The sequence below is a fragment of the Mytilus edulis genome, chromosome 9 (genome assembly GCF_963676685.1).
Source record: "Mytilus edulis chromosome 9, xbMytEdul2.2, whole genome shotgun sequence".
In the NCBI taxonomy this organism is placed as follows: Eukaryota; Metazoa; Mollusca; class Bivalvia; order Mytilida; family Mytilidae; genus Mytilus; species Mytilus edulis.
Window position 1 is genome coordinate 77,360,525 of NC_092352.1, and position 25,208 is coordinate 77,385,732.

The 25,208-nt window shown below is 33.4% G+C and overlaps 1 protein-coding gene across 1 annotated transcript in view; it reads right to left on the minus strand.

Moving 5' to 3' along the window:
- Positions 1–25,208, minus strand: part of LOC139490193 (dehydrogenase/reductase SDR family member 11-like) — a 66,631-nt gene that overhangs the window by 38,096 nt on the left and 3,327 nt on the right. Inside the window, exons 3-6 of the mRNA XM_071277042.1 lie at positions 24,972–25,066; positions 24,348–24,477; positions 21,719–21,808; positions 15,775–15,840 (exon numbers count right to left, since the gene is read on the minus strand). Coding sequence (XP_071133143.1) covers positions 15,775–15,840; positions 21,719–21,808; positions 24,348–24,477; positions 24,972–25,066 — 381 coding nt within the window. The remainder of the gene's footprint in view (positions 1–15,774; positions 15,841–21,718; positions 21,809–24,347; positions 24,478–24,971; positions 25,067–25,208) is intronic.

Below are 25,208 nucleotides of genomic sequence, written 5' to 3' on the forward strand. Positions count from 1 at the left end.
TGTTCTGATATCCTTAGCCTTCTTCTTGACGACCTGGCTCTCTGTCATTCTACTTCCGTGAACAAAACTTCGCGAACGAATCATTCTATATACTACAACACCGTAACAGGAAATGATTGCAACAACAATACATAAGCAAGGAATGTCATGTGAAAACAACAACCGTGTAGAAGTAGTGCTTTTAGGGTCACATGGTACTGGTCCATCGATTGTTGCCATACCAAATCTCAACAAAACAATGCAGTGACTTAATATGAAATAAAGTAACACGCCTTTATTGCTGCATACAAAGACCAATATACCTTTCTGTGTAGTATATGTAGCATTCAGTCGTTCGATGCATTTCAATAAAATCTGTATAAGAGATGACATCACTGTTCCGCCAACTAGATGTTGAATTAGCAAACACTGGTATTGGAATGTAACGACTTGTGAGTTCATAAAAACTAGAATATTATGATAAATGAATTCCAGACCCAATGCGCTGTCGCTTAGACTAAGGTACATTGCCAATACCAAGAAACGGTTCTTCTTTAATTCATTTGTGGTAGTCGATACGTATATGGAACAACCATGGACCAATAACATTGTAGTAACAATTACAAAGTTTGCTATCCTTATACTTTGCCACATGTTCAGTTATTTCACGTACAACTATTGTATTCAACTGATCTTAGCAGAAGAAGACGAAATGGATATAAACGCCTTTATATCTTTACCCTTATAAAAAAGTCATTAAAGGTCTTCTACAGACAACTTGACTTTTAATGAAATATTTATTTGTAGTTGGTTCAACTGGATCTTCACCTAAAAATAAATTTATCTAAACATGTTGTAATAATGGCGATGTAATTAATTCCTTTAAACAGTTAACAGAATGATTGTGCATTATTCCTGTTTCCAATTTCAAAAACAAAGAGTGGTAAAGGTAAAAATTGATCGTCGACAAAAACAATTTGGCTTTCAGTACGTCTGATTAAATTAGCAGTGTTACGTAAATTATAATTCCTTGGTCTATCAAATCTCGGGTTTCACAACCTTTATATTACCTAATACTTTTTTACTATGTTTAGCTTCGATATATCAAATGAAAATGCGGGTTACTCATCAATAAATTTATACACATTTTACACACACAAAATGTACACAAAAATGACAAGTTGGCTGAATTTACTTGCATGCAATATTTCAAACATCGAAAAAAGACAGGCATTATGTTTGTAAACCATATATTATTATTATTATGTAAAAAATCTACACGAAAAATCTGTCTGTTTGTGACATAAATTTTTATCAATGTGTTAAACCTGGTCTGTTAATTAGTCTGTTAAGAGTTATGAATTGCAATAAACATATAATTTGATTGATATATGGGGTGTTATCGGAAAAAATGGGTATGCTCAAGATAAGTGGTTAACTCATACGGAAACAACACATGATAAATGAAACACAAATTAAAGCAATGGAAATTTAAAATTGATAAAAAAAAAAATCAAAAAGTGATATATTAAAGTAATTTCTATTTAATCCAAGAATAGTCGCATATATTATGTGAATTCTGTTTTATGGCATGAATGACACAAATTCATCATCTACATTGGTAACAAGTATATAAATCAGAGATAATGAAATCAACGGTACCAATTTTCTAGCACCAGATGCGCATTTCGACAATACATGTCTCTTCAGTGATGCTCGTGGCCAAAATATTTAAAATCCAAAGCTTATAGAAAAGATGGTATGATATCAACAGAAAACTATCACGGAACAGTCGTAAATAAATATTAAGAAATTTGAATAAATTCTTCTTGTGCTAACTTGATAGGTAAAGCGAGTTAAAAAAAATACTATGAGAGGTACACTATCTCGTTTAAGGTCATCATGCATAGTTTTATTATCAGATTTGTAGTATAGATTGTCCAGAAGACATTATATATGAATAATAGTATCTAGGGGTTGATGTCACATTGACTTTCACTTGCGCTTTATTTATTTAATATTCAATCAGCCCAGGTGGTCTAGTTGAAACAGAGTTTGCCGTCAGGATGAGAAAAAGTGAGGACAAAGCTAAAGCATTATATGCAAGTATCAAGGTATTGATATAACGATATCAACCCTTACAGTACACGTTTCTAATTGCAAACCATACTTCATTTCCACATTAATACATTGCGTCTACTTAAGTATATAAGTATATATCAAGCAATGTTTTTTAATGCTTTTCAAGCACGACAAGATTTCGGATTGTCAATCTTTTGGATAGTGAGAAACCTTTAATCCATAGTGGAACCAGCTAGGTCATCTGTGTGACCACGGCGTTACAGCTGAGACTGTAAGTTTCTTCTGATTTATTGATTAAAAACAAATAATGCATTAAATGACAGTTAACATATAAGTTAATTTACATAAAATCCATGTTATTACTAAGTACATGAATTTCAGAATATTGTACTTTGTTAATAATCCATGAAATTTATAACTAATAAAAAAAGGGGAAAAAACTTGAAAAATGCCGAAATACATTACGCACGACTTTGCCAGGTAAAATTGTTTTTTATTATGACAAAAACATATTTCAGTTTCATTATACGACAATAACTTCAATAAAACCCAACTAAAAGTAAGTCTGTTGATGAAGTCAAAATATGTCCGATCTCCCAAATTTTTGACATTGAAATTCAATACGATTCTTTTCAATTAAATTGAGTCTGCCTCACAAAATCTTGTATGCATTATAACTACATCTGAAGCATTTGTTAAACGTTTCACAATGTCGTATCAACTATGTCAAAATGAAAGTGCTGATTATAAAATTTGTAATTTAATTTGTTCAAACATGTTTTGAAAATTATATCTGATCAAATTTCTTAAATCGTTCTGTATGATCAGGTATCTTTGCAATATGTTGCTGCCGATAATTAAAAATAAAAAAAAATACACTTTTTATGTTTGTTTAATTAATTGTCTGTTATTCCTTGGTAGGACAGAACCAACTAAATCCAAAAGTACTTCAGTCATATATTTCAAAATTCAGTGTTCCAGCTGGGGTTTTAAAAGGGCAGGGTTCCAATCCTGAAAAAGGGCATTTAACGCATGATAGGATAATATGAAAAGGGCATGTTTTAATAAAGATATTAATCAAACATTGTGTTTATTCGTTGAAATCACTTGTTACACAAGAACTACATCATTAGTCCATATAGAATTCTATCGTTCTACTTTTTAGGCTGAAAGACTCGTCAAGCAGCTTGTCACACAAGTTTTTAAATCATTACTTGGCACAGTTTAGCATTATATGCAGCATGTTTTGAAAGGTATCCTGCTTCATTCTGTTTCTACGGTCCGACACACTTTACCAGTTTCACATTTCTACCTCTGCTGTGCTTAATGGCAATACAGCACAAAACAGCTGTGCTCAGTAAATGCACAATGTTAGGATATGGCAACTTTCCACATAACTCAAAATACCTGAAGATATATATTCTTAAGCAAGATGTATGTAGACATATAAAAAATCCAAAATTTAAATTTAAAGATCACACGAAGATCAACAGAATTGAATTTCAATGATCAATTTTTGATTTTTCTTTATATTGACCGCTACTATCATCAATTTACTACCGATAATGCCAATCGCGAAAGACAAATTCGAAGTGGAATTCAAACGCATTAGTTGAAATTCCACCCAAAATGCAAGGCCACAAAAAACAAAAAAAAACAATAGACAAACAGCGGTCAAAATAGTGCTGACTACTGTGCTGGTGATACTTTCGGGAACGTCCACACTCAGTGACATTGACACCTTGATTGTTGCACGAAAAATTAACGTTTCGTCTACATACGATGTTACTTGTAAGTGATATGTGAGGTCATTTGATCACGCTTGCACTCAACTGTAAAATAAACAAATTCTACTGAAAATGTTATTGACAATAGCTATCAAATGAATATTTTTTTCTGTATTCTTTATTAGTTGATTATCGATTTCTCTGTCAAATTAAAAACGTGTGGATAGTAACTGGTTAAAACCCCAGATTTGAAAGACCAAGGCAATATAGTTTCCGTAAAACAGCTTATTCAATCCGAATACTCAGGTTACTGCATACGGGAAAAGCATGCCGGAAATTGTTGACTGGAAGGAAGCAGTTAAAAGATTAAATTCCTTCTACATTTGAAAAAATAAAAAAATGTCTTCAGTCTTCAGAAAAAAGTTTATGTATATAAGTTTCATTATAAAATTTAAAACTAGCCATTTAGAAATAAAGAAACATGCGCCTTATTTTTAACTTGAAATTTCACATGACTTTTATTAGGGTGTTTATACCATTTCAATTTTTATTAGTAACAATAAAATATTATTACATCAAGATCCAGTTCTACCAATGCCCAGCTACAGATGAATATTTCATTATAAATCACGTTGTCTATTGAAGACATTGTTATGGCTTTTCATTAAGGTTGAGGAATTTAATCGCTTAATATATCAATTGCGTATACTTCAGCTTAGATCAATTGATTATAATATTTGTACATGGAATTACTAAACATGTGGCAAAGTATAAAGATAGCAAATTTCGTAGTTGTCACTGCAATGCTATTGTTCCATGGTTGTTCCATATACGTTTCGACTACTTCAAAGGAATTAAAGAAGAACCGTTTCTTGGTATTGTCAATGTACCTTAGTCTCAGTGACAGCGCATTGGGTCTGGAATTCATTTATCACAATATTTTAGTTTTTATGAACTCACAAGGCGTTACATTCCAATACCAGTGTTTGATGATTGTACATCTAGCTGGTGGAACAATAATGTCTTCTCTTATACAGACCTTATTGATATGCATCGAACGACTAAATGCCACATTCACAATACAGAAGGATATACTGGTCTTTGCATGCAGCAATAAAGGTGTTTTACTTTATTTCATACTTAGTCACTGCATTGCTTTGTTGAGATTTGGTATGGCAACAGTTGATGGACCAGTACCATGTGACCCTAAAAACACTGCTACTACTATATTGTTATTTTCGCATGACATTCCTTGCTTATGTATTGTTGTTGCTATAATTTCTTGTTACGGTGTTGTAGTATACAGGATGATTCGTTCGCAAAACTTTGCTCAGGCAAGTAGTATGACGGATAGCCAGGTCGCCAAGAAAAAGGCTAATGCTATAAGAACACGTAGAAATGCAGTTACACTGGGTTTGATAATTGCTGTAACTTTAGTTGCAGTTCTACCACGAAGTATGCTGGCGTTCTATTTTTACATGGGGAATACATCTGCTATAACAGGTACTCTTATAATGATCATCAACAACTTTTTTATTTTGTTAAATCCTGTATTAGATCCAGTTATCTACGTTTTACGGATCAAGAAGTACCGTCAATATCTCCGTTGTAAATGTCTGAAAAAAAATGCTGTTTCGGATTTAACTAATTCGACAGCCGTATCTTAACATGTGCGTATAGACTAAAACTCAAAGGATAGTTGAACGTTGCTCAATTATTTATAACTATAAGTGTAAGTGTTGTTTACTTAATATAGTTTGAGCTTGAAGAACCTTTTTCTTTAGATAAATCATGTAATAGATCCAGTTATCTATGTCTTACGGATCAAGAAGTATCGTCATTATCGGCGTTTTACATGCTTGAAGAACAAAACTGTTTGGGATGGGACTTAAAAGAGGGACGGAAGATACCAAAGGGATTTAATTACTCATAGCCGTATCTTAATAGTAAATAGTGTAATACGGAAATGAGCTTAAATATTCTTGTTGTGTATGTATCAGGTAAGGAAAAATAGTTCCCGAGATTATCACCATCACACTAGCCAGTTCTTTGGTAATGGCATGAAAGTACGGATTTTGTATTATTAAAATTTGCTGTTACATTTTTTTTTGAAATTATTTAAAATTAAGGATTGTATCCCTCTCGTAGAAAGCTATGATTCCTTGCTCTGTTTTGGCTATACTTGTCTGTCCCGTTCGGTTTATAAAACTGTAGATGTTCAAATAGTTGGACACTGAAAAGACTTTGATTGTCAAAGTGCACATCTGGTGCCCAAAAAAATGGTACAGTGTCTGGTTTTTTGTTACATTTGTAGCATTTTAACGGATCTAAACATGTACTTGTGATTTGTTCACAAACCGGTATTGATAAAAATAAATAAACAAATGAAAAAATGTTCCGGAATTAATTAAATCTGTACCTGGGTAAGATGAGGCAAGTATACGATTTTTATTGCGTCTTACACTTGGAGAAGCAAATAATCTTTAACTGCTTTATTAAGATTTTGTGTAAAATGGTAATTATGAGCTATGAAAGTCAAGTGGCTCGAGCATTTTTCTGAGGAAGTTTTAAAAAATGTCAAAGAAATATTTTTACAGTGGTTTAGCTTTCATTATTATTTTGCAAGAACGTGTTTTTGGAAATATCAATATTCTATGAACAACTTCATAAATAAAGGCAACAGTAGTATACCGCTGTTCAAACTCATAAATCCATGGACAAAAAACAAAATCTGGGTAACAAACTAAAACTGAGGGAAACGCATTAAATGTAAGAGGAGAACAATGAAACAACACTACAATGTAACACACACAGAAACGGACCAAGCAACAGACAACATCCCACGAGAATAACAAATATAACATCAAAACCAAATACATGAATCTGGGATAGAAAAGTACCGTGACACGTCTTATCGAAATGTGAATTTACACTCAAAATTAAGAGAAAACAAACGACGCAACGTTAAAATGTAACACAAACGGAAACGAACTATAATATAACAATGGCCATATTCCTGCCTTGGTACAGGACATTTTTAAAGAAAAAAATGGCGGGTTGAACCTGGTTTTGTGGCATGCCAAACCTCCCCTTTTATAGCCATGTGAAATATAACATTACGATGACAACTCAACACCACAGGACTACAATATAAATAAATTGGAGAATACAATTGACAAAGAAACACACGAACAACAGTTAACAAAGGCAACAAGTTGAAAATTTTAATACGTCAGAAGTGCATTTTATCCACACAAGATCTACAAGTGATGCCAAGATACAAACGTTTGAAAGCCGAAACAAGCACAAAGTCGAACAGCATCGAGGACCAAAAGATCAAAAAAGTTGTGCCAAAAACGGCCAGGGTTTTCTGTTAGTTACCAGAACATCCTTATCATTTAGAACAATTTATACTTTTGCAAACAGTAAATTTATAAAATTAATAAACAAAAGCTGTACATGATAGAACTGAAATATTAACTAATTACAGGAAACAACTGAAATACATTAATTACCAGACATTTGCAACACAAAATGTAGACACATCCAAATATGTTTAAACCTCAACGCAAAGTGACGTCATATTTGAAATTGTCAAAAATGACAAAAAAATGATGACTTCATTTGAAATTGTAAAACAGATCATCAAAAAAGGAAAAATGACGTCATTTGAATGAATAAGATAGAACTAGGACTGACCCAAGATTACATTTGAACTAAATACTGATATTGTACTTAATAACAATGCACATTTTAATATTTATTAATAGCAAACTAAGGCAGCAATTAACTATATTATAAAGCTATGTCCGGTTTGTTTTGAATCTCACTTCAAACGTAAAATATCGCACTGATTACGTTGAACAAAATGAAATGTAATAAATGAATGCGGTGATTAATATTAATTACCATAACACATAAATATAATAGAAAAGAAGTCAACGCATTTGACATTATCCGATGAGAATTACAAATATAACATTAAACATTTAAACTAAATACATGAATTTGGGATAGACAAGTACCATAACACGTCTTATAGTAATGTTGTAAAAATGTCCTTAGCTAGTTTGGTCAAAGATACATTGTATGGATCCACCAATTTGTGATGGTGTCCATAAAATTTACGGAGTGTCAATTTTAATCTGTCCTCCTCATAACTTTGTTGGAGCAGTTTCTGCGTAAGGAGAACACTCCTGTATATGAAGTCCGTATAGTGTGAACAAGCACGAGAATAACGTATCAATTGTGATATGTAAACACCATACGAAGGGGCAGAGGATATGTTACTGCTGTTATAGCGTGTTGCATTAGCATTTTTGTATTTTCGTTTCATTTTGTCTGCAAATTTCTTTTTGTTTACTACGGCGCATCCTCAATGCTAGTTTGTTGTGATGTCTGACGTTATAAATCTAAATTTAGCAAGTTTTTTATAATCATTATGACGGTTTATATATATATATGAATAAAAAAATGATGCAAATAGATTGAAAAATTTTCTTAACGTAAAAAAAAATGTCAAGATAAAAAAGGTGCATTTAATTGGATTACTCAAAATATCAATAAACAATAAGTACGTAATTAATTATTATACATGTTGCATCATAAATGTTAACCAAGTCGGCCTACCTAACCTAGGAAAAATATGTAGACATGGGTACTTCTTAATGTATTTGTAATTTAGGTTTTAGACAGGGTATATACTGCGACATTCCAGGGTTAGGACTTATATCCCCTTCGTCTTGAGCTCCGGCGATATAAACTCTAAGCCGGACATTGCACAGTATATACATGATATACCCTGTCTAAGACCTGAATGTTCTTTTACTGTGTTTGCATGTAATACCAAATAAAACAATCTCCAATTCTAAATTGTCACATTGATAAATTAAAAATTATTTCAATGAAACATTTAGATGGATAGTATCGAATATTATTGTATAGCAATATAATATTTCCAACAGAAAGTAACCAAAAGTTAGCGTGCAATAAATTCTAATATTGCACTAGTGCAATAAATCATCAAAATTCATGACGTCATCAACGAAAAATCTTAGTTTAAACCATTTTTTACTTTCAAATATTATATTACTATACAATAAAAGGGTTATTGCATGAATATGGGGGAATATTGTCCCTCGTAGAACATATATTGCACTCGCAAGCTCGTGCAATATAAAATTCTACTCGGGACAATATTCCCCAATATTCATGCAATAACCCTATATTCCGGGTTCTATAGTCATTATTATCGTTACGATATGATATTCAATAAGTGTGATTGCCCATGCAGAACCAATATTCCATACCCAAAACTTTTATATGCAAAATATAATTCAGTAAATGTTAAGAGAAAGAGTGGTGTTGAAAACCAAAGTTATAATACACCAAGTATAAACATATCGTTGTTCCATAAAGACACGTACAAAACAAGCAAGTCGTGGCCTACTCATGTATTTGGAATGGATCCATGAAACATAACCGTCTCAAAAAGAAAATAAGTAATCGATATTTTGTTTCAAATTTTAGTATGGAGTATTCTGTGTATTGAGGACCCAAAATTCCAAAAGCTTGTGTTACATACGGCTAAAGTAAATAAAGGCTACAGTAGTATATCGAAAGTCACCAATTGACGAAGAGAAACAAATCTAGGTTACAAACTAAAACTGATGTAAAACCATTACCTATAAGAGAAAACAATGAAATAACAGAAACACTGAGGTGCAGCAAAAAACCAAAACGACTATGTAAGACACACAGAAACGAAATATAAGATACCATTAGCCATTTTCTTGACGTGGAACAGGACACTTTAAGAAAAAATGGTGGGTTCAACCTGGTTTTGCTGCAATCAAACCTCGCGCGTTTAGGACACTATTTAATATGAAACTAAAATGACCACATTATAGGACAAATAAATGCAAGACCACTGAGGACAGAGAAATACACAAATAAACATTTCATTATGATATTTCGACATCAAAGGTACGAGGCTTATAATTTAATACACCATACTTGCGTTTCGTCTACACAAGACTCACAAAATATAAATGAAAGCCAAACAAGTACGAAGTTGAAGAGCATTGATGACACAAAATTCTAAAAAGTTGTGTCAAATACGTTTAAGTTTTTCTTTGCCTGGGATAAGAACATCCTTAGTATTTAGAATAATTCTTACTTTTGCAAACAGTACATTTAAAAAAAAATGACCATATATAAAAAAAAAAAAAAGAAGATGTGGTATGATTGCCAATGAGACAACTATCCACAAAAGACCAAAATGACACAGACATTAACAACTATAGGTCAACGTACGGTCTTCAACAATGAGCAAATCCCATACCGCATAGTCAGTTATAAAAGGCCCCGATAAGACAATGTAAAACAATTCAAACGAGAAAACTAACGGCCTTATTTATGTAAAAAAAATGAACGAAAAACAAATATGTAACACATAAACATATAAACAAACGACAACCACTGAATTACAGGCTCCTGACTTGGGACAGGCACATACATAAATAATGTGGCGGGGTTAAACATGTTAGCGGGATCCCAACCCTCCCCCTAACCTGGGACAGTGGTATAACAGTACAACATAAGAACGAATTATAAAAATCAGTTGAAAAAGGCTTAACATATATATTTGATGTTCATGTCAACACTGAAGTGGTGACTAACCACCGAATGAAAACGAACACGTAAAACAAATGCCTGGGATAATTTTTTCTAAAAATTCAAGTTTTGTAAACAGGCAATTTATAAAAATGACCATATGATAGATATTCATGTCAACACCGAAGTGCTGACTAATGGGCTGGTGATACGCACTCGGGAACATGCGGATCAGCATCCGCTGAACTAGCAGACCTTACAATGTTTGTTATTCTTGAAAACATTTTACAACGCTTTAAACATAGACACAAAATGATTATGATTTCCAGATTGAGGGATGACGGCTGGATCATATGTAGGACTCGGAACCGCGTTGGTACTCTGAACCGCGATGGTCGCGCTGAAGTAAGATAGTCCACGCTGAAGTGCGTTGCTCAACAGTGCGATAGTGACATTGTGATGTTTACTTGTTGATAACTACGCTGAAGTGCGATGATGACACTGTGGCGTTAACTTGTTGATTACTACGCTGAAGTGCGATGGTGACATTGTGACGTTAACTTGTTGATAACTACGCTGAAGTGCGATGGTGACATTGTGATGATAACTTGTGGATAATTACGCTGCAGTGCGATGGTGGTTACCCTGAAGTGCGATGTTCTGTCATAGACATTGAATAAAAACAAAATGCAAATGATATGTTAGAATAAAAAAAAAACATCATTAAAAATTTTTCAAAAGCAGCTTCTAATTTCTTTTCCGTTCAAACCAAATAATATAAAATCTTGATTTGTTTTGATCTTATTTTAAATTGTCATTCTCCGTTCAGTATGCATTAGTATTGAGTCAGAAAATATGGTGTTCAAGAGTGAAAAATATATATAATAACACAAGTAACGTTTTCCACCAACAACTTTGAAACTGCCGATTAGCAGCTGAGGAAAATAAAATAAATTTGGAAATACACTTAGAGAACAGTCATGTTACTTTCAGCCTAGCATTTTGTAGACAATTAACACTGTAACCACAATAAAATAAGGCTAGAGTAACGGTCCTATTAAAAACAGGGATTTTTCTTGGGTCTAAGAGAACATTATATCAACTTGATATTGCAAACACATTGACAATACTAGTAACATGAGTAAGTAATTTCAGTTTTTAATTGTCCACACAAAATCCTGTGAAGCAAACTGGAAGAGAAATCAAAATTAGTATTTAGACCAAATTATTTTATTTGTCGTTAATTGGTTTGAAGCTTTTTTTCTGAAAACAATGGTTAGCTCATCCACAAACCAAGTTCAACATTCATCTGCTTTGTGCTACATGACATAGTCTAAAATATTTTTATTAACTCCACATACACTGCTCAAAACTGTTGGGACTTTTATCGTTCGCTATTTTTTTTTCCTTCCGTTCCTTTGTTAGCATGAAACCTTCATCTACAAAACCTCTCCTCCTGGCATGGAATTCATTTTGCATTTGATTGACGCTTTTTTTTAAAACGTCACAATATTCAAACGTCTTGCTAAACCATCACGCTTCAGCGAAAGGAACATCGCACTTCAGTGTCCCCATCGCACCTCCAAGTCCTACATGTATATTTCAGACCTATAGAGGAAATACACGAACTATCAACAATATCTAACACTGCGCACCAGTTCACTTTCGAATTTTTCCGTATCGAACAAATATTCCTAGACACTGTCATATGCGAAGGAGAAAGGTTCTTTAACGAAGGCATACTAGACATTAAAATCCATATCAAACCAACTGAAACATTTCAATATCTGCACTGCTACAGCTAACACCCGAAACAGTAGAACTAAGCTTAAAAAACAGTTGGAAGCTTTTAAAAGACGTTCCCTTTAACGAGGATACAAAATATCTGAAATCAACGAATTTGTTTTACAAACACAAAATAAAGAAAGGGAAAACTTGCTTGAACAAGGCCCAACGAAACGGGAGCAACCGTTAGTTACATTAACAAAACCCAACCAATCTATATAGAAACTAGAAAATATGATAATTAAACCTTATGAGATCACCCCTAGTTTTTTGTGGGGTTCGTGTTGTTTATTCTTTAGTTTTCTATGTTGTGTCATGTGTACTATTGTTTTTTCTGTTTGTCTTTTTCATTTTTAGCCATGACGTTGTCAGTTTGTTTTAGATTTAATGAGTTTGACTGTCCCTTTGGTAACTTTCGTCCCTCTTTTATCTCAATAAACCCTGATTATAGCTTATAAAATACTTAAAATTTTACAAGGACTGTTATCAAAGAATTAGCGGGTAAAGTCTTCTCGATTTTTCAAAACACAATATGATACTAGTACTCAGTTCGCAAAATAAATATAATCAACTACTATTTTATCCAAAGACAACCGGTGTATTGTCCAATATAACATAAGAAATAAATTAAATAAGCATAAATAACACGCCAATATACAACTTATTGAGTCGACCACTGGTGAAACCGAACTCATGGATTTTCCCCAAACACGGCATAAATACCGGATCTATCATGCTCATGGGTGAGCTCGCATGCGTTTATTGAAATACATTCTTTTATCATCTCCAGTTGAAACCCCATTAAAAATCTAGGAATATGTTGCCTCATTGATTGAATAATATTTCTAAGACTAATCTGTGTCCACTGTCATTGTTAAAACCAAGTCAATCAAATCAAATTTGTACATGTTACGTAAACAAAAGAAGATTTCATCGACACCATTTCTTAAATAATTCGTTTAATATTTTCCTTGTTTGCCCTTTTTATACTTGCAAAGTATTTGCTATTTGCTACTTCTGTTTTTAAAAAAGTCATATCATGTAATACAGCGATATTTACATAACTTATTGGGACTGTTATACAAGTGAGAGGTTGGCTAGCAAAAACATCAGGATAATGACAGTTGATTTCCATTCGTTTGATATGTCTGGCCTTGAAGTCATAACACTATCGAGTCGGTTTTTTTTAACTCGTACTCCAAAACCTACCAATCAAAACGTTGGATTTCATGTTTCGAGCATGATTTTTGTGCTCCAATCACTGAGCAAGGACTTCAGGCCCTGTGCTTTAGATTTTGCCATTTGATGACTTACGCCTTATTCTGCTTCTTAAAATGTATAACAAAAACTAAATAGAACTGCAATGTTAAATATAGCTGTTTATTCTAGATTTGTTTATTTAAATGAGCGATATACAATGTAAACTAACAGTAGCATTTACTAACTAAACATTAGAATACAATGTGTTCGTATATAATGATTATTTGTTTTATCGCCGGTATAAACAATGACCTAGAAAAGAGTGAGGAATGGTTATGATTTACTAGCTGTGTTCGTGTATAACAAAACATCATTATACGATTTATCATTCATTTGGCCGAGTGTTCTTAGAAACATTTACACATAAAACAAATGGTATATCTATGAAAACATTGTTGTCATCGTTAGAGCACAAAAGTTAATATTGAAAGGAAACATAGATAACACATCAAACATTTATAGACTATGGATGTACACAGAGTACTACATCTAAAATAAACCCATATACATTTTTAGATGAGAATTTAACTTTGAAAAAAAAGTGCAAAACCGAATATCAAACGAAATCTCCCAACATGCAGGCATACTAAATACAAATTCCATTGACGAACGACTGAAATCCTCACGTTTTTTGTTGCCATCAGAAATTGCTTGATCCTTAAACCATGTGTCGAAACCTACAAGACACTTTGTCATTTATTGCATGTCACCACTATCATCAATTCGATATAACCTGAAGCGCATGATAAGCTTTCGCTAACGACGCAGCCATTATCGCTCAATTTGGAGTTAATGCGATTCCATTCTTTTGTTCCGTGGCCCGATTAGCATATTGTGAATTAGTTTATGACATTTGAACATAATTTAACTAGAGTTGCATAGATAATAGAATTACATCATTCACTGTTTGAAGGTCATAAATCAATTGAGAGAAAACCAAGCCGGGTTACAAAATTTAAAAAAAAACCCGTAAAATACATCAACTATAAGAGAAAAAACAAACGAAAAACAGGAAAACTGAAGTAAAGAAAAAAGACCCTTAGAAAGACACTTTTCGATAACAGCTGTCATATTTTTGACATGAAATTTTTAGAAAAAATTATGGGTTGAACCTGGTTTGATGGCTTTACAAACCTTCATGTGCTGGAGCATTTAAGGCATAGACTACTAACCTGGGCATGTGTTTAAGCACTAACAACATAGACTACTAACTTGAGCCTGCGCTGGAGCACTTTATGCATAGACTGATAACCTGAGCATGTGCTAGAGCATTCAATGCATAGACTAATATCGCACGAGCATTTAATGAAGTACTTAAGACATAGACTACCTATCTGAACATGTGCTGGAGCACATACGGCATAGCCTACTAACCTGAGCATATGTTTAAGCACTAACAACATAGACTACTAACTTGAGCCTGCGCTGGAGCACTTTATGCATAGACTGATAACCTGAGCATGTGCTAGAGCATTCAATGCATAGACTAATATCGCACGAGCATTTAATGAAGTACTTAAGACATAGACTACTAACCTCGGTATGTGCGAGAGCACTTAATGCATAGACTGCTAGACGGAATATGTGCGTGAGCATTTTATACATGGCCTACTAACCTGAGCATGTGCTGGAGTACTTACGGCGCAGCCAACTAATCTGAACATGTGCTAGAGCACATAAGGCATAGACTACTAACCTGAGCTTGTGCTGGAGCAATTCAGAAAGGCTGCTAACCTGAGCATGTAAGAGAGCACTTAAGGCATAGACTATTAATCTGTGGATGTGATAAATCACTTTAGGTAAAGACTGCTAATCCGGGAATATGCTGGAGCACCTAATACATAAACTACCAACCTGAGCATTGACTGGAGAACGTAAGACATAGACTACTAACCTGAACATGTGCTGGAACACGTAAGGCATAGACTACTAATCTGAGCATGTGATAGTGCACTTAAAACATAGCATTCTAACCTGATCATGTGCTGGAGCTGAGTTTGACTGTCCATCTGGTATCTTTCTCCCTATTTTAAACATAGCCGACTAACCTGAGCATGTGCTGGAGCACTTAAGACATAGACTACTAACTCGGGCATGTGATGGAGCACTTAAGGCATAGACTACTAACCTGGGCATTTGCTGGAGCACTTAATGCATAGACTTCTAACCCGGTACTGTGATGAACACTTAAGGCATAGACTACTAACCTCAACATGTGATGAACACTTAAGGCATAGACTACTAACATGAGCATGGGCTGGAGAACTGAAGGCATAAACTACTAACCTGAATAGTGCTTGAGCACTTAAAGGCATAGAATACTAACCTGGACATGTGGTGGAGCACTTAATGCGTATACTAAAGCATCTGCTATATCATCGGCTTGGAGACACTGAAAAAAAGTATGAGGTCCAAGTATACATATCCTATGTTTGCGTCTATAATGAGTATATATCCAATTTGAATCAGTTACTTGTATTTAAAAACAAATTGAAACAGTAAATTAAAAATATTAAAAACAGTAACTCTAAAATAAAAATATTTTTTCAAATGATGTCAAGCCTTTTTTCTCAAATTTCCATTAGTTTTTTGTTGATTAATGACAAAGTACGTTACTCCGAAATTCATGGTCTTAATAATAGTATGTATTTCATGCAAATGAAGGTATTTGACAGTTTACATAATATACATGACAAACAATGTATGAAAAAGGATACCATATAAGTACTGATGGGTTTAGTGTCATAAAATGGATTTTTGTCAGCTAATGTTCCTTGACACAGATAACAACGAGAAAACCTTGTATAAATGACCAAGATCAAAGAGTCTGAGCTATGTTTGCTGTTAATAAAATACAAGTTGAGTAAAATGTCATTTATTCAGAAATTAATTTAAAATGCAACTTACATCTTAACAATTATAATAGTACTGCATAAATGACAATGACTTTAATAAGCAAAGGTGGGGTTGAAAAAGTGCCACACCGTAACAAAATAAACATCATAAAAATGACAAAAATAAAAGTGAGTTGAAAAATTAACTCACCAACATATGTAAATACAAATTATATAAACAAGTATACATGAATATTGTAATTAATTCATGTTTAAAGAAAAAAATAAATATCCTATATTATATAATAACACTAAAAAGGGAGGGAAATGGGAGGGTTTTCAGATAAATTCAAAACAATCTTTTCTTTCTCCCAAAACAAAGGCGAATGACCGCATGTCCAAGCACATGTAGAAATTTGATATTAATTACCGATTTTAAGAACTGACCAATCAGATAATGTAATTAGATGATCATGCATTGAACATGATGTAGTCCTTGACCTCATGTTGATATACTGAAACAAAGAAATGCCTTCTACACACATGGCATTAATAAAATCAATATTATCGGAAATTCCAGCCAAAAAATCTTTTATTTACAATAAATGTTATTTTGTCAGCTAATGTTCCTTGACACAGATAACAACGAGAAAACCTTGTATAAATGACCAAGATCAAAGAGTCTGAGCTATGTTTGCTGTTAATAAAATACAAGTTGAGTAAAATGTCATTTATTCAGAAATTAATTTAAAATGCAACTTACATCTTAACAATTATAATAGTACTGCATAAATGACAATGACTTTAATAAGCAAAGGTGGGGTTGAAAAAGTGCCACAAATCCCAAGAGGGATCCCCAACCGAGGACTCTGTATTCAACTTAGGAACTCCAGAATTAGAAAATTGAGCAAGCCATGTTGACCTCAATAAAAAACACCCAAAATTGAATAAAATATACTCTTTTTAACTTTAGCATTTCAGTAAAAGTGTAGAGCAAACCATGTTGACCTCTACAAAAATAATAACACATATTATAAACAAAACAAAACAAAAAAGAAATGATATATAAGTATACAAAATAATCATTGATAATTAAACTTGTAAGGAAAGGTAAAGCAAGCCATGTTGACCTCTACCAACCCAATAAATACCATTACATATAGTAAATGACTGAAATAAAAAAAAACTTAAATTTGCAGAGCAAACCATGTTGACCTCTCTAAAAGTAAATACAAAAAATCACAATAAGGTAAAGCAAGCCATGTTGACTTCTACCAAAGTACTTAATAAGCGACTGAGATTATATTAAATCTAAGTGTGAAAATTATCAAGTCGAATAAAATGTTGAAAAGCGTTCGACTTCCATCTACCCATGCTTTGGATCAAGGCTAACGGCACACCTCTGGCAGCTGCAGATGTCGCAGCTCCAATTCGGAAACTGTGGCCTTTATAAAAATTAGTGTCTAATCCTACGAAATTAAGCAAACTTTTTAGTGAAGAATTGAAATAAAAACCCGAAACAGGTTTTCCACATTTAAATCGAAATAAAGGACCATGTGGACAATTTTGTAACCTTAGATATTCCTCAATAGCTTTAACAGGACATAAATAATTTTCAGGACGTCTAGCTATTGATAATGTCTTACTCTGTAGATTACTATGTTTGTAGAACTTCATAGTAATTGTCATATTGCTCACATGACCATTTACTCTTTCAAACTTTATATCTTCCCTTTGAATTACTCTATAGATTTCAGACTCAGTTTTAACTGCAATTTCTCCAATCCTTAAGAAACAAATATAAGCTGTAGACATCATAGCTTTTAACAAAACTTGATTATAAATGCCTACTATTACTTTTGGTAAAGCCTTAACCAATTTAAATGCTAAATTTCAAATATATGGGGTATCACACCTGTTAGATGATTTTTTCTTTGTCGGAAAAGCTGGCTCAAATGAATGTTATAGTGCATTACAAACTTTTCTTTGTCTTGCTGATAAATTGGGGGTACCCATCAAATCAGAAAAAACACAACTCCCTACTTCTTGCATTACTATCTACGGTATTGAAATTGATTCTACTCAGATGGTAGCTCGATTACCTATGGAGAAAATAGAAAGAAAAAAAAATTTGCAATTATTAAGTAAATACAAATGTAAACGCAGTATCTCACTCAGAGAATTGCAATCCTTATTGGGTCTTTTAAATTTTGCATGTGGAGTTATCATACCTGGGAGAGCCTTTTTACGTAGGCTTTTTGATCTGACTATAGGTCATACATCTCCTCATTATAGAATCAATCTGAATTCTGATGCAAGATTAGATCTAAAGTTATGGTACAGTTTTATTGAAAATTACGTTTTAGCATACGACTTCTTATTTTGACCTGAAAAATCAGATTGTCTTTCATATAAAGCAGCAGATCGCCAAAGTTCATCATTGATTTGATCCCATTGTAACCATAAAATTTTTCTTATCTTTCTAAATTTCTCATCATATACTTTAGCGGCTTGGAAACCCAAGGACTTGCATAATGACCGTACATTAAAACCATATTTAATCAATGCTCTAGCCGACCTCAAATTCTTTTCAAGATATATAGACATAAATATGTCAAAAGCTTAGACTTCCTATTTGAAATTGTTATATTCAAATTCTCAAATAATGTTGATTCATTACATGTATCATCAATGTTAGAAGGTAATAATAAAGCAAAATTTACATAATTATCACACCAAACATCAGATTTAACCTTACTGCTGACATGATAGTCTAAAGGTATAGAATGTCTCAACATGTCACAAGCATAAGGATTCTCGGCAACCGAGTTAGAGTTTAACAGCTCACCATCAGAAGACGTGTTAATATTAGGATCTGAAGACAATGGCGGTTGGAAGACAGCTAACATTTGTCCCTGAGAGTCATTATTTGATGAATTTTCTGGTTGTGTGGATGATGACGACAACATACCAGTTAAGTCATTAATTGGAACTGCTGTATTGTCTTTTACCAGTTGCACGTCGGAACTTTCAAACTTTCGGAATAAAGCATCAGCAATGTCATTTGCTGTTGGAACAGACGGCTGTTCAGTAATTGTTTCAGGAACAGCTTGTCTGGTCTTGCGTCTCCGCACTGGTGGCCTGTATAGTGGTGGTATCTCACTTTGTTCCTCCACTAAATTTGGAACATCTTCTTCGATGCTTTGAGGAGCAGCCTTTCTTCTTGTTCGGCTCTTCTGCTTTGGCATTTTGCTATAAAAACATAAAACAAAAAAACAAAAAAAATAATAAAAATAGAAATCCTGTATATCACAGAACTTTAAGAATGTTACTTCAAATGTAAATAAGTATAATTTTTAAACCAAGATGCTTGTCAATAAAATTAACATAGTTGATATGATGATATATCTAGCAAAATGTACTCATGTTAAAAGTTAAGTTTGACTATGATACATGTATGCTAATTATTACTCCAAAACCAATTTTATAAAACCAACCAATATGAATAAAATTCTTTAATAGTACCAAAATCGATCCCTATTGTGACACAACCATTATAGGGAAAGACATGATTTATTCTCTGATTAAATAATTAACCTAATAATATACTAAAATAAAAGTATATAAACCATGATTATGGATAATCAATATTTAAATATAAAAAGAGACATATTATATTATATAACTCTGATATAAATGATGTAACCAACCATAATTATTTACAAATAAGACATCTTTCATGTCACCAGTGTCACAACCATGTGCGTATAAGCACAACCATGTGCATATAAGCACAACCACGTGCATATAAGCACAACCACGTGCATACTAAGCACAACCACTCAGAGATAATTTAGATTATAAATCGTTACAAAAGGTGATGGAGTAATAATATGCAAATAATTCATAGATAACTACATAATTGTAGTGTATGCTTCTTTTCTTCATATGTCCAAATAGGGACAATAAGTTTATAACAATCATAAACGGTAATTTGCAACGAATGTTTGATCGACATTACATGTTCGTGAAAGGCTACCGACAGCAGCACGGACACTTCTAGCGTATATTTCCATACCTTCATCATTAAGATGAACTTTGTCTTTTAATAATAAATCTGGGGTGTTCTTCCACAACCCCCTATGATGCCAGAAAGTCGCATTGTCTCTTTCTTTTACTAAATGACTAAGTTCGTTGTTTACAATGTAAACCTTGTTGCTATATTAAGCTTCCGGTCTTTCGGAATACCTCGGGAGAAGTTGACCAATAACCACGTGGTTAACATGATAGCAATTTATTATGTAATCGGCAAAAACACTGATATCTCTTGCTATTTTCACGGGCTCATTTTCAGAGGACAAATCGTTGCCTCCAACCTGAAGAAAAACCGAATGTGGCATATATTCTTCAATTATATGCATATATTGTTGCTTTTGAACACATTTATTACCGGGGCGAAGAGTCCCTCCCCCCAAACCAAAAAATTCCACCTGGATGTCGGTTCCGTCTAAACCTAAATTTAACCAACCTCGATCACAGTTTTCATGAGTAAAAGTTTCTAAACGACGAATATAAGAATTACCAAAAATTAAGGCACGCCGGACCATGGTTCAAAAGCAACAAACAATTCAAAAATAAATAATAATAAATTAAAAATTAAGTTATTAAAAATATATAAAATAATAGTTAAGGTTCGCTTTTACCTTCTAATCTGTGGATTCTTCGATGAATGCCTTTCTACAGTTTATTCGGTTTTTCAGATAAATTCAAAACGATCTTTTCTTTCTCCCAAAACAAAGGCGAATGACCGCATGTCCAAGCACATGTAGAAATTTGATATTAATTACCGATTTTAAGAACTGACCAATCAGATAATGTAATTAGATGATCATGCATTGAACATGATGTAGTCCTTGACCTCATGTTGATATACTGAAACAAAGAAATGCCTTCTACACACATGGCATTAATAAAATCAATATTATCGGAAATTCCAGCCAAAAAATCTTTTATTTACAATAAATGTTATATTCTTAAGTAGAAGTTTATGGTGATTTCAGCTGTGTTTCGGTAAAGCACGTCTTCTACATCTGTTGTTGAAATAATTAATTCCATGGCATCAGGTACAGTATTAGATGGTGGATGGTTGCTATGCAACAGATTGATAATCCGAAAGTTAATGGACTGAGTTTGAAAAACATGCAACACTACCTTTGATTAATATAAATAAGAAGATGTTGTATGAGTGTCAATAAGACAACTCACCGTCTAAGTCACAATGTATTAAAAGTTAACAATTATCGGTCAAAGAATTGTCTTCAACACAGAGCCTAATGTAGTTTAAGAGGGATGCTTTGCAATAAGACAACATGTATCCATACTGTATGAAACACGTATCCTTTAAAGTGTTATTACTTGATAACGTTATAATCATACCTTTATACTTGCGTATAATGCCTTAGCTTTTCCCTCACTTTTATGCAACTTTTGTGCAAACTCTGTTTCAACTAGACCTGGACTGATTGACTGTAATAAACAATATTAAATTGAAGCACAAGCAAAAGTCAAAGGGACAACAACCTAACAATGCCTTTATTCATATTCAATTTGTTAAATTTTATTTCGATGTCAGTGCAGTAAATAGTACCTATACTAATTCATCTATTTATTTCAATTTCATTCACATAGATGCACTACGCCAGTGTCAATACTTGATAAATCATATCTAAGAATACACTGAGTTTCAGACAAAAAAAATATGTATGATTTGGAAAATAAACAGTAGTTTCTCGCTTTTTACACCACTGGGTCGATGCCACTGCTGTTGGACGTTTCGTCTCCGAGGGTATCACCAGCCCAGTATTCAACACTTCGGTGTTGACATGAATATCAATTATGTGGTCATTTTTATAATTTCCTGTTTACAAAACTTTGAAATTTTCGAAAACTGAGGAGTTTCTTACCCCAGGCATAGATTACCTTAACCGTATTTGGCACAACATTTTAGAATTTTGGATCCTCAATGCTCTTCAACTTTGTACTTGTTTGGCTTTATAAATATTTTGATATGAGCGTCACTAATGAGTCTTATGTAGACGAAACGCGCGTCTGGCGTTCTAAATTATTATCCTGGTACCTTTGATAACTTTTGAAACATCATCAATAGATAAAGATTAGTCGTATACACGTTCCGTTTCCAACATATTAACACTTATACCAGATTGCCTGACTTTTAAACTCTCTTAATATTAAAAAAATAAGTATAAAGATTTATTGATCTATATATAATATTGTTATGCCCCGGTGATTTGAAAGCTGATATTTTTACTGTGTTCTACGTTCCTCACTTGATATACGCAGATGTCCGTTGTTGAGTTCGGATTCGTATTTTACAGAAGAAATAGCTGACTTTGACATTGTTTTACATGTATATACTGACTTCTTTAAATCTATATATCTGCTTTATTTATATGTGTAATTTTTCTTTTTGTATTTGTTTATACTTAGTTTCAGTATAACGCGCCAAATGAAACGTTACGTGTTCTTGTTTATGAAGAACTTGTGCATTACGTCACACGTTGTATAAAATAAGGAACGCATGTTCCTACGTTGAGATTCAGTCCAACAACCTCAATGCAGATAGCAGTCTCTCTTAAATGCAGTGCACCAAGTAGATTTGCTGCACCAAGTAAAGTTGCTTGGTGAAAGTATTTAAATGCAGTACCAAGTAGATTCCTGCACCAAGTAATGCAGTGCACCAAGTAGATTTTCATGCACCAAGTATGAGTGTTTTTAGAAGCAGTGCACCAAGTAGAATTGCAGGCACGGAGTACGCTGAGTATTCAAGTTGAATGCAGTGTACCAAGTAGATTTGCTGCACCGAGTACGCTGAGTATTTGAATACCGTGCACCAAAGTAGATTGTCTTGCACCGAGCAATTGTTTTATTGAACTTGGTGTAATGAATGCACCTTGCCGTATTAATTATTGTATATAATTATTAACGTATTTTGTTTCTTGAACCGCTGCATTTGATGTATTGTTTAAATAGAAATAATACACGTTAACAACTCTCATTTTTTTTGTAATTTTCCGTGTCCCGCTAGACTTAATTTTCCCGTTTTCATTGCAGAATAATTTGACTTTCACGTGTCACGCTTACAAAAAATCGGCCATATCGCGTCACGCTTAGACCCAATGAGACCCACATAAAAAAGAAATAGAACGACCGGAAGTGATTGATTGATTGATTGTTGGTTGCTTAACGTCCAGTGGCAAATTTTTCATGCATATTCAGGACGAGAACTAGTTCACAATAAATACATTAGGTAGGTTGATACGATAGAGGCCATCCGGGATGATGGTCGGGGAAATTTGGACTACCACTGGAAAATGGGGGTATTTTGGATAGGGACAGACATTTTGCCTTGCAACAGGCCACCTAAGGACCCCTCAAAAGAGTTGTTGCAAGGGTTTCTTAACGTGCAAATAGCGTGGCACTCTCTTTATACGAGGCATCGGATTTAACGTCCCCCTTCTGACCGGACGTGACTGCGAACTTGATACATCCCGCACAGCCAAACGGACGCCTCACTTCGGCAAGCGTTTTACTGCCGGTCGGGAGAAGACCAAGTGACCATATTTCTATACCCTAGTCACACTTGGGGGACGACCGGAAGTGCAATGTCTCATAGTATAAAAGTGTAAGTAACCAATCTAATATAAGATGAATAGTGCAGATCACGTTTTTAATGAGACTGTCTACAAAACACAAAAATACTAACACACAAAAACAATGTTCACTTACCGCTTTCCGGCAAATACTAAACGGTGTTTATACATAACAACGTTTAGTTACTAACACTCATACTGTATTCATAGATTTATAACCATCTTTTAAAATTAGTGTTTACAGAAAAATTTGTTTATAACTTAAAGGTGATCTATAGTTCTTAATTTCTGTGTCATTTTGTTGTCTCATTAACTGAAAGCAGTCATACCACGTGTTCTTATTTTTACTTTAATATTTTTTTGTTAAAGAAACTCTATCTTATCAGTTGAATTACCGTGATTTTTATTTGTGATTTCATTTCTCGCAGTTCGTGTCTGATTCCTTCTCCGAGAGCAGTCACAGCATGTTTGGTAGCTGAATAAAAATGTCCAATAGCGTAAGTAATTACTTGATGACCAGATATACTAAAAATAAAATACATTTTCTAGTTATTATGAGTAACTTTTCTATAGACAATTTATTTGTTTTGTGCAACGTCAAGGAAGGATCCAGATATTATTTATTTAAAGGGGGCTTGCTGTTTAACTGTTTGTCCCTATTCAAAACCATTGATTATCAAAAATGGAGTTTAAACCCTCAAAACCCCTCCTTCCAAGCTCTTGGATCCGCTACTGAATGTAATACGAACCTATTCTTATATAACCTCGTTATGAAACTTCAGCAAAATCCAATACAGCTGACTACGGTGTTCAAGAGAAAGATCGAGAGGGATACGAAAAAGAATCTAGTGAATACTAAAAAAATTTATTTTTTATTTTTCGGATGTTGCAAAGATTATTTTATTATTTCTGATGAATATTTAACTACAATCGTTTCAAATTATCTATATATGTTCATGTTATCAAATGTCGGCTAGGTGAATGTTTCTATTAAGTAAGTTTGATATTTTCAGACAAACCTGTTTAGCAGAAATACATGTCCATCATTCGCGCCCTTTTCCCTCATTTGTTTCACAGCCTCTCTTGTACAAATTGTCAACCCAATGATATTTACCTGAAATTTTATAAACCCTCAACTCTATGTTATAAATGATATTTCAATAATTGGTAATCAAAAATTGAGAGTGTAAAGTATCAGATTGACGTCAGAAAGTTTAAAAATGCATTACAATTAGAAGTGTACCTTCATGTATGAT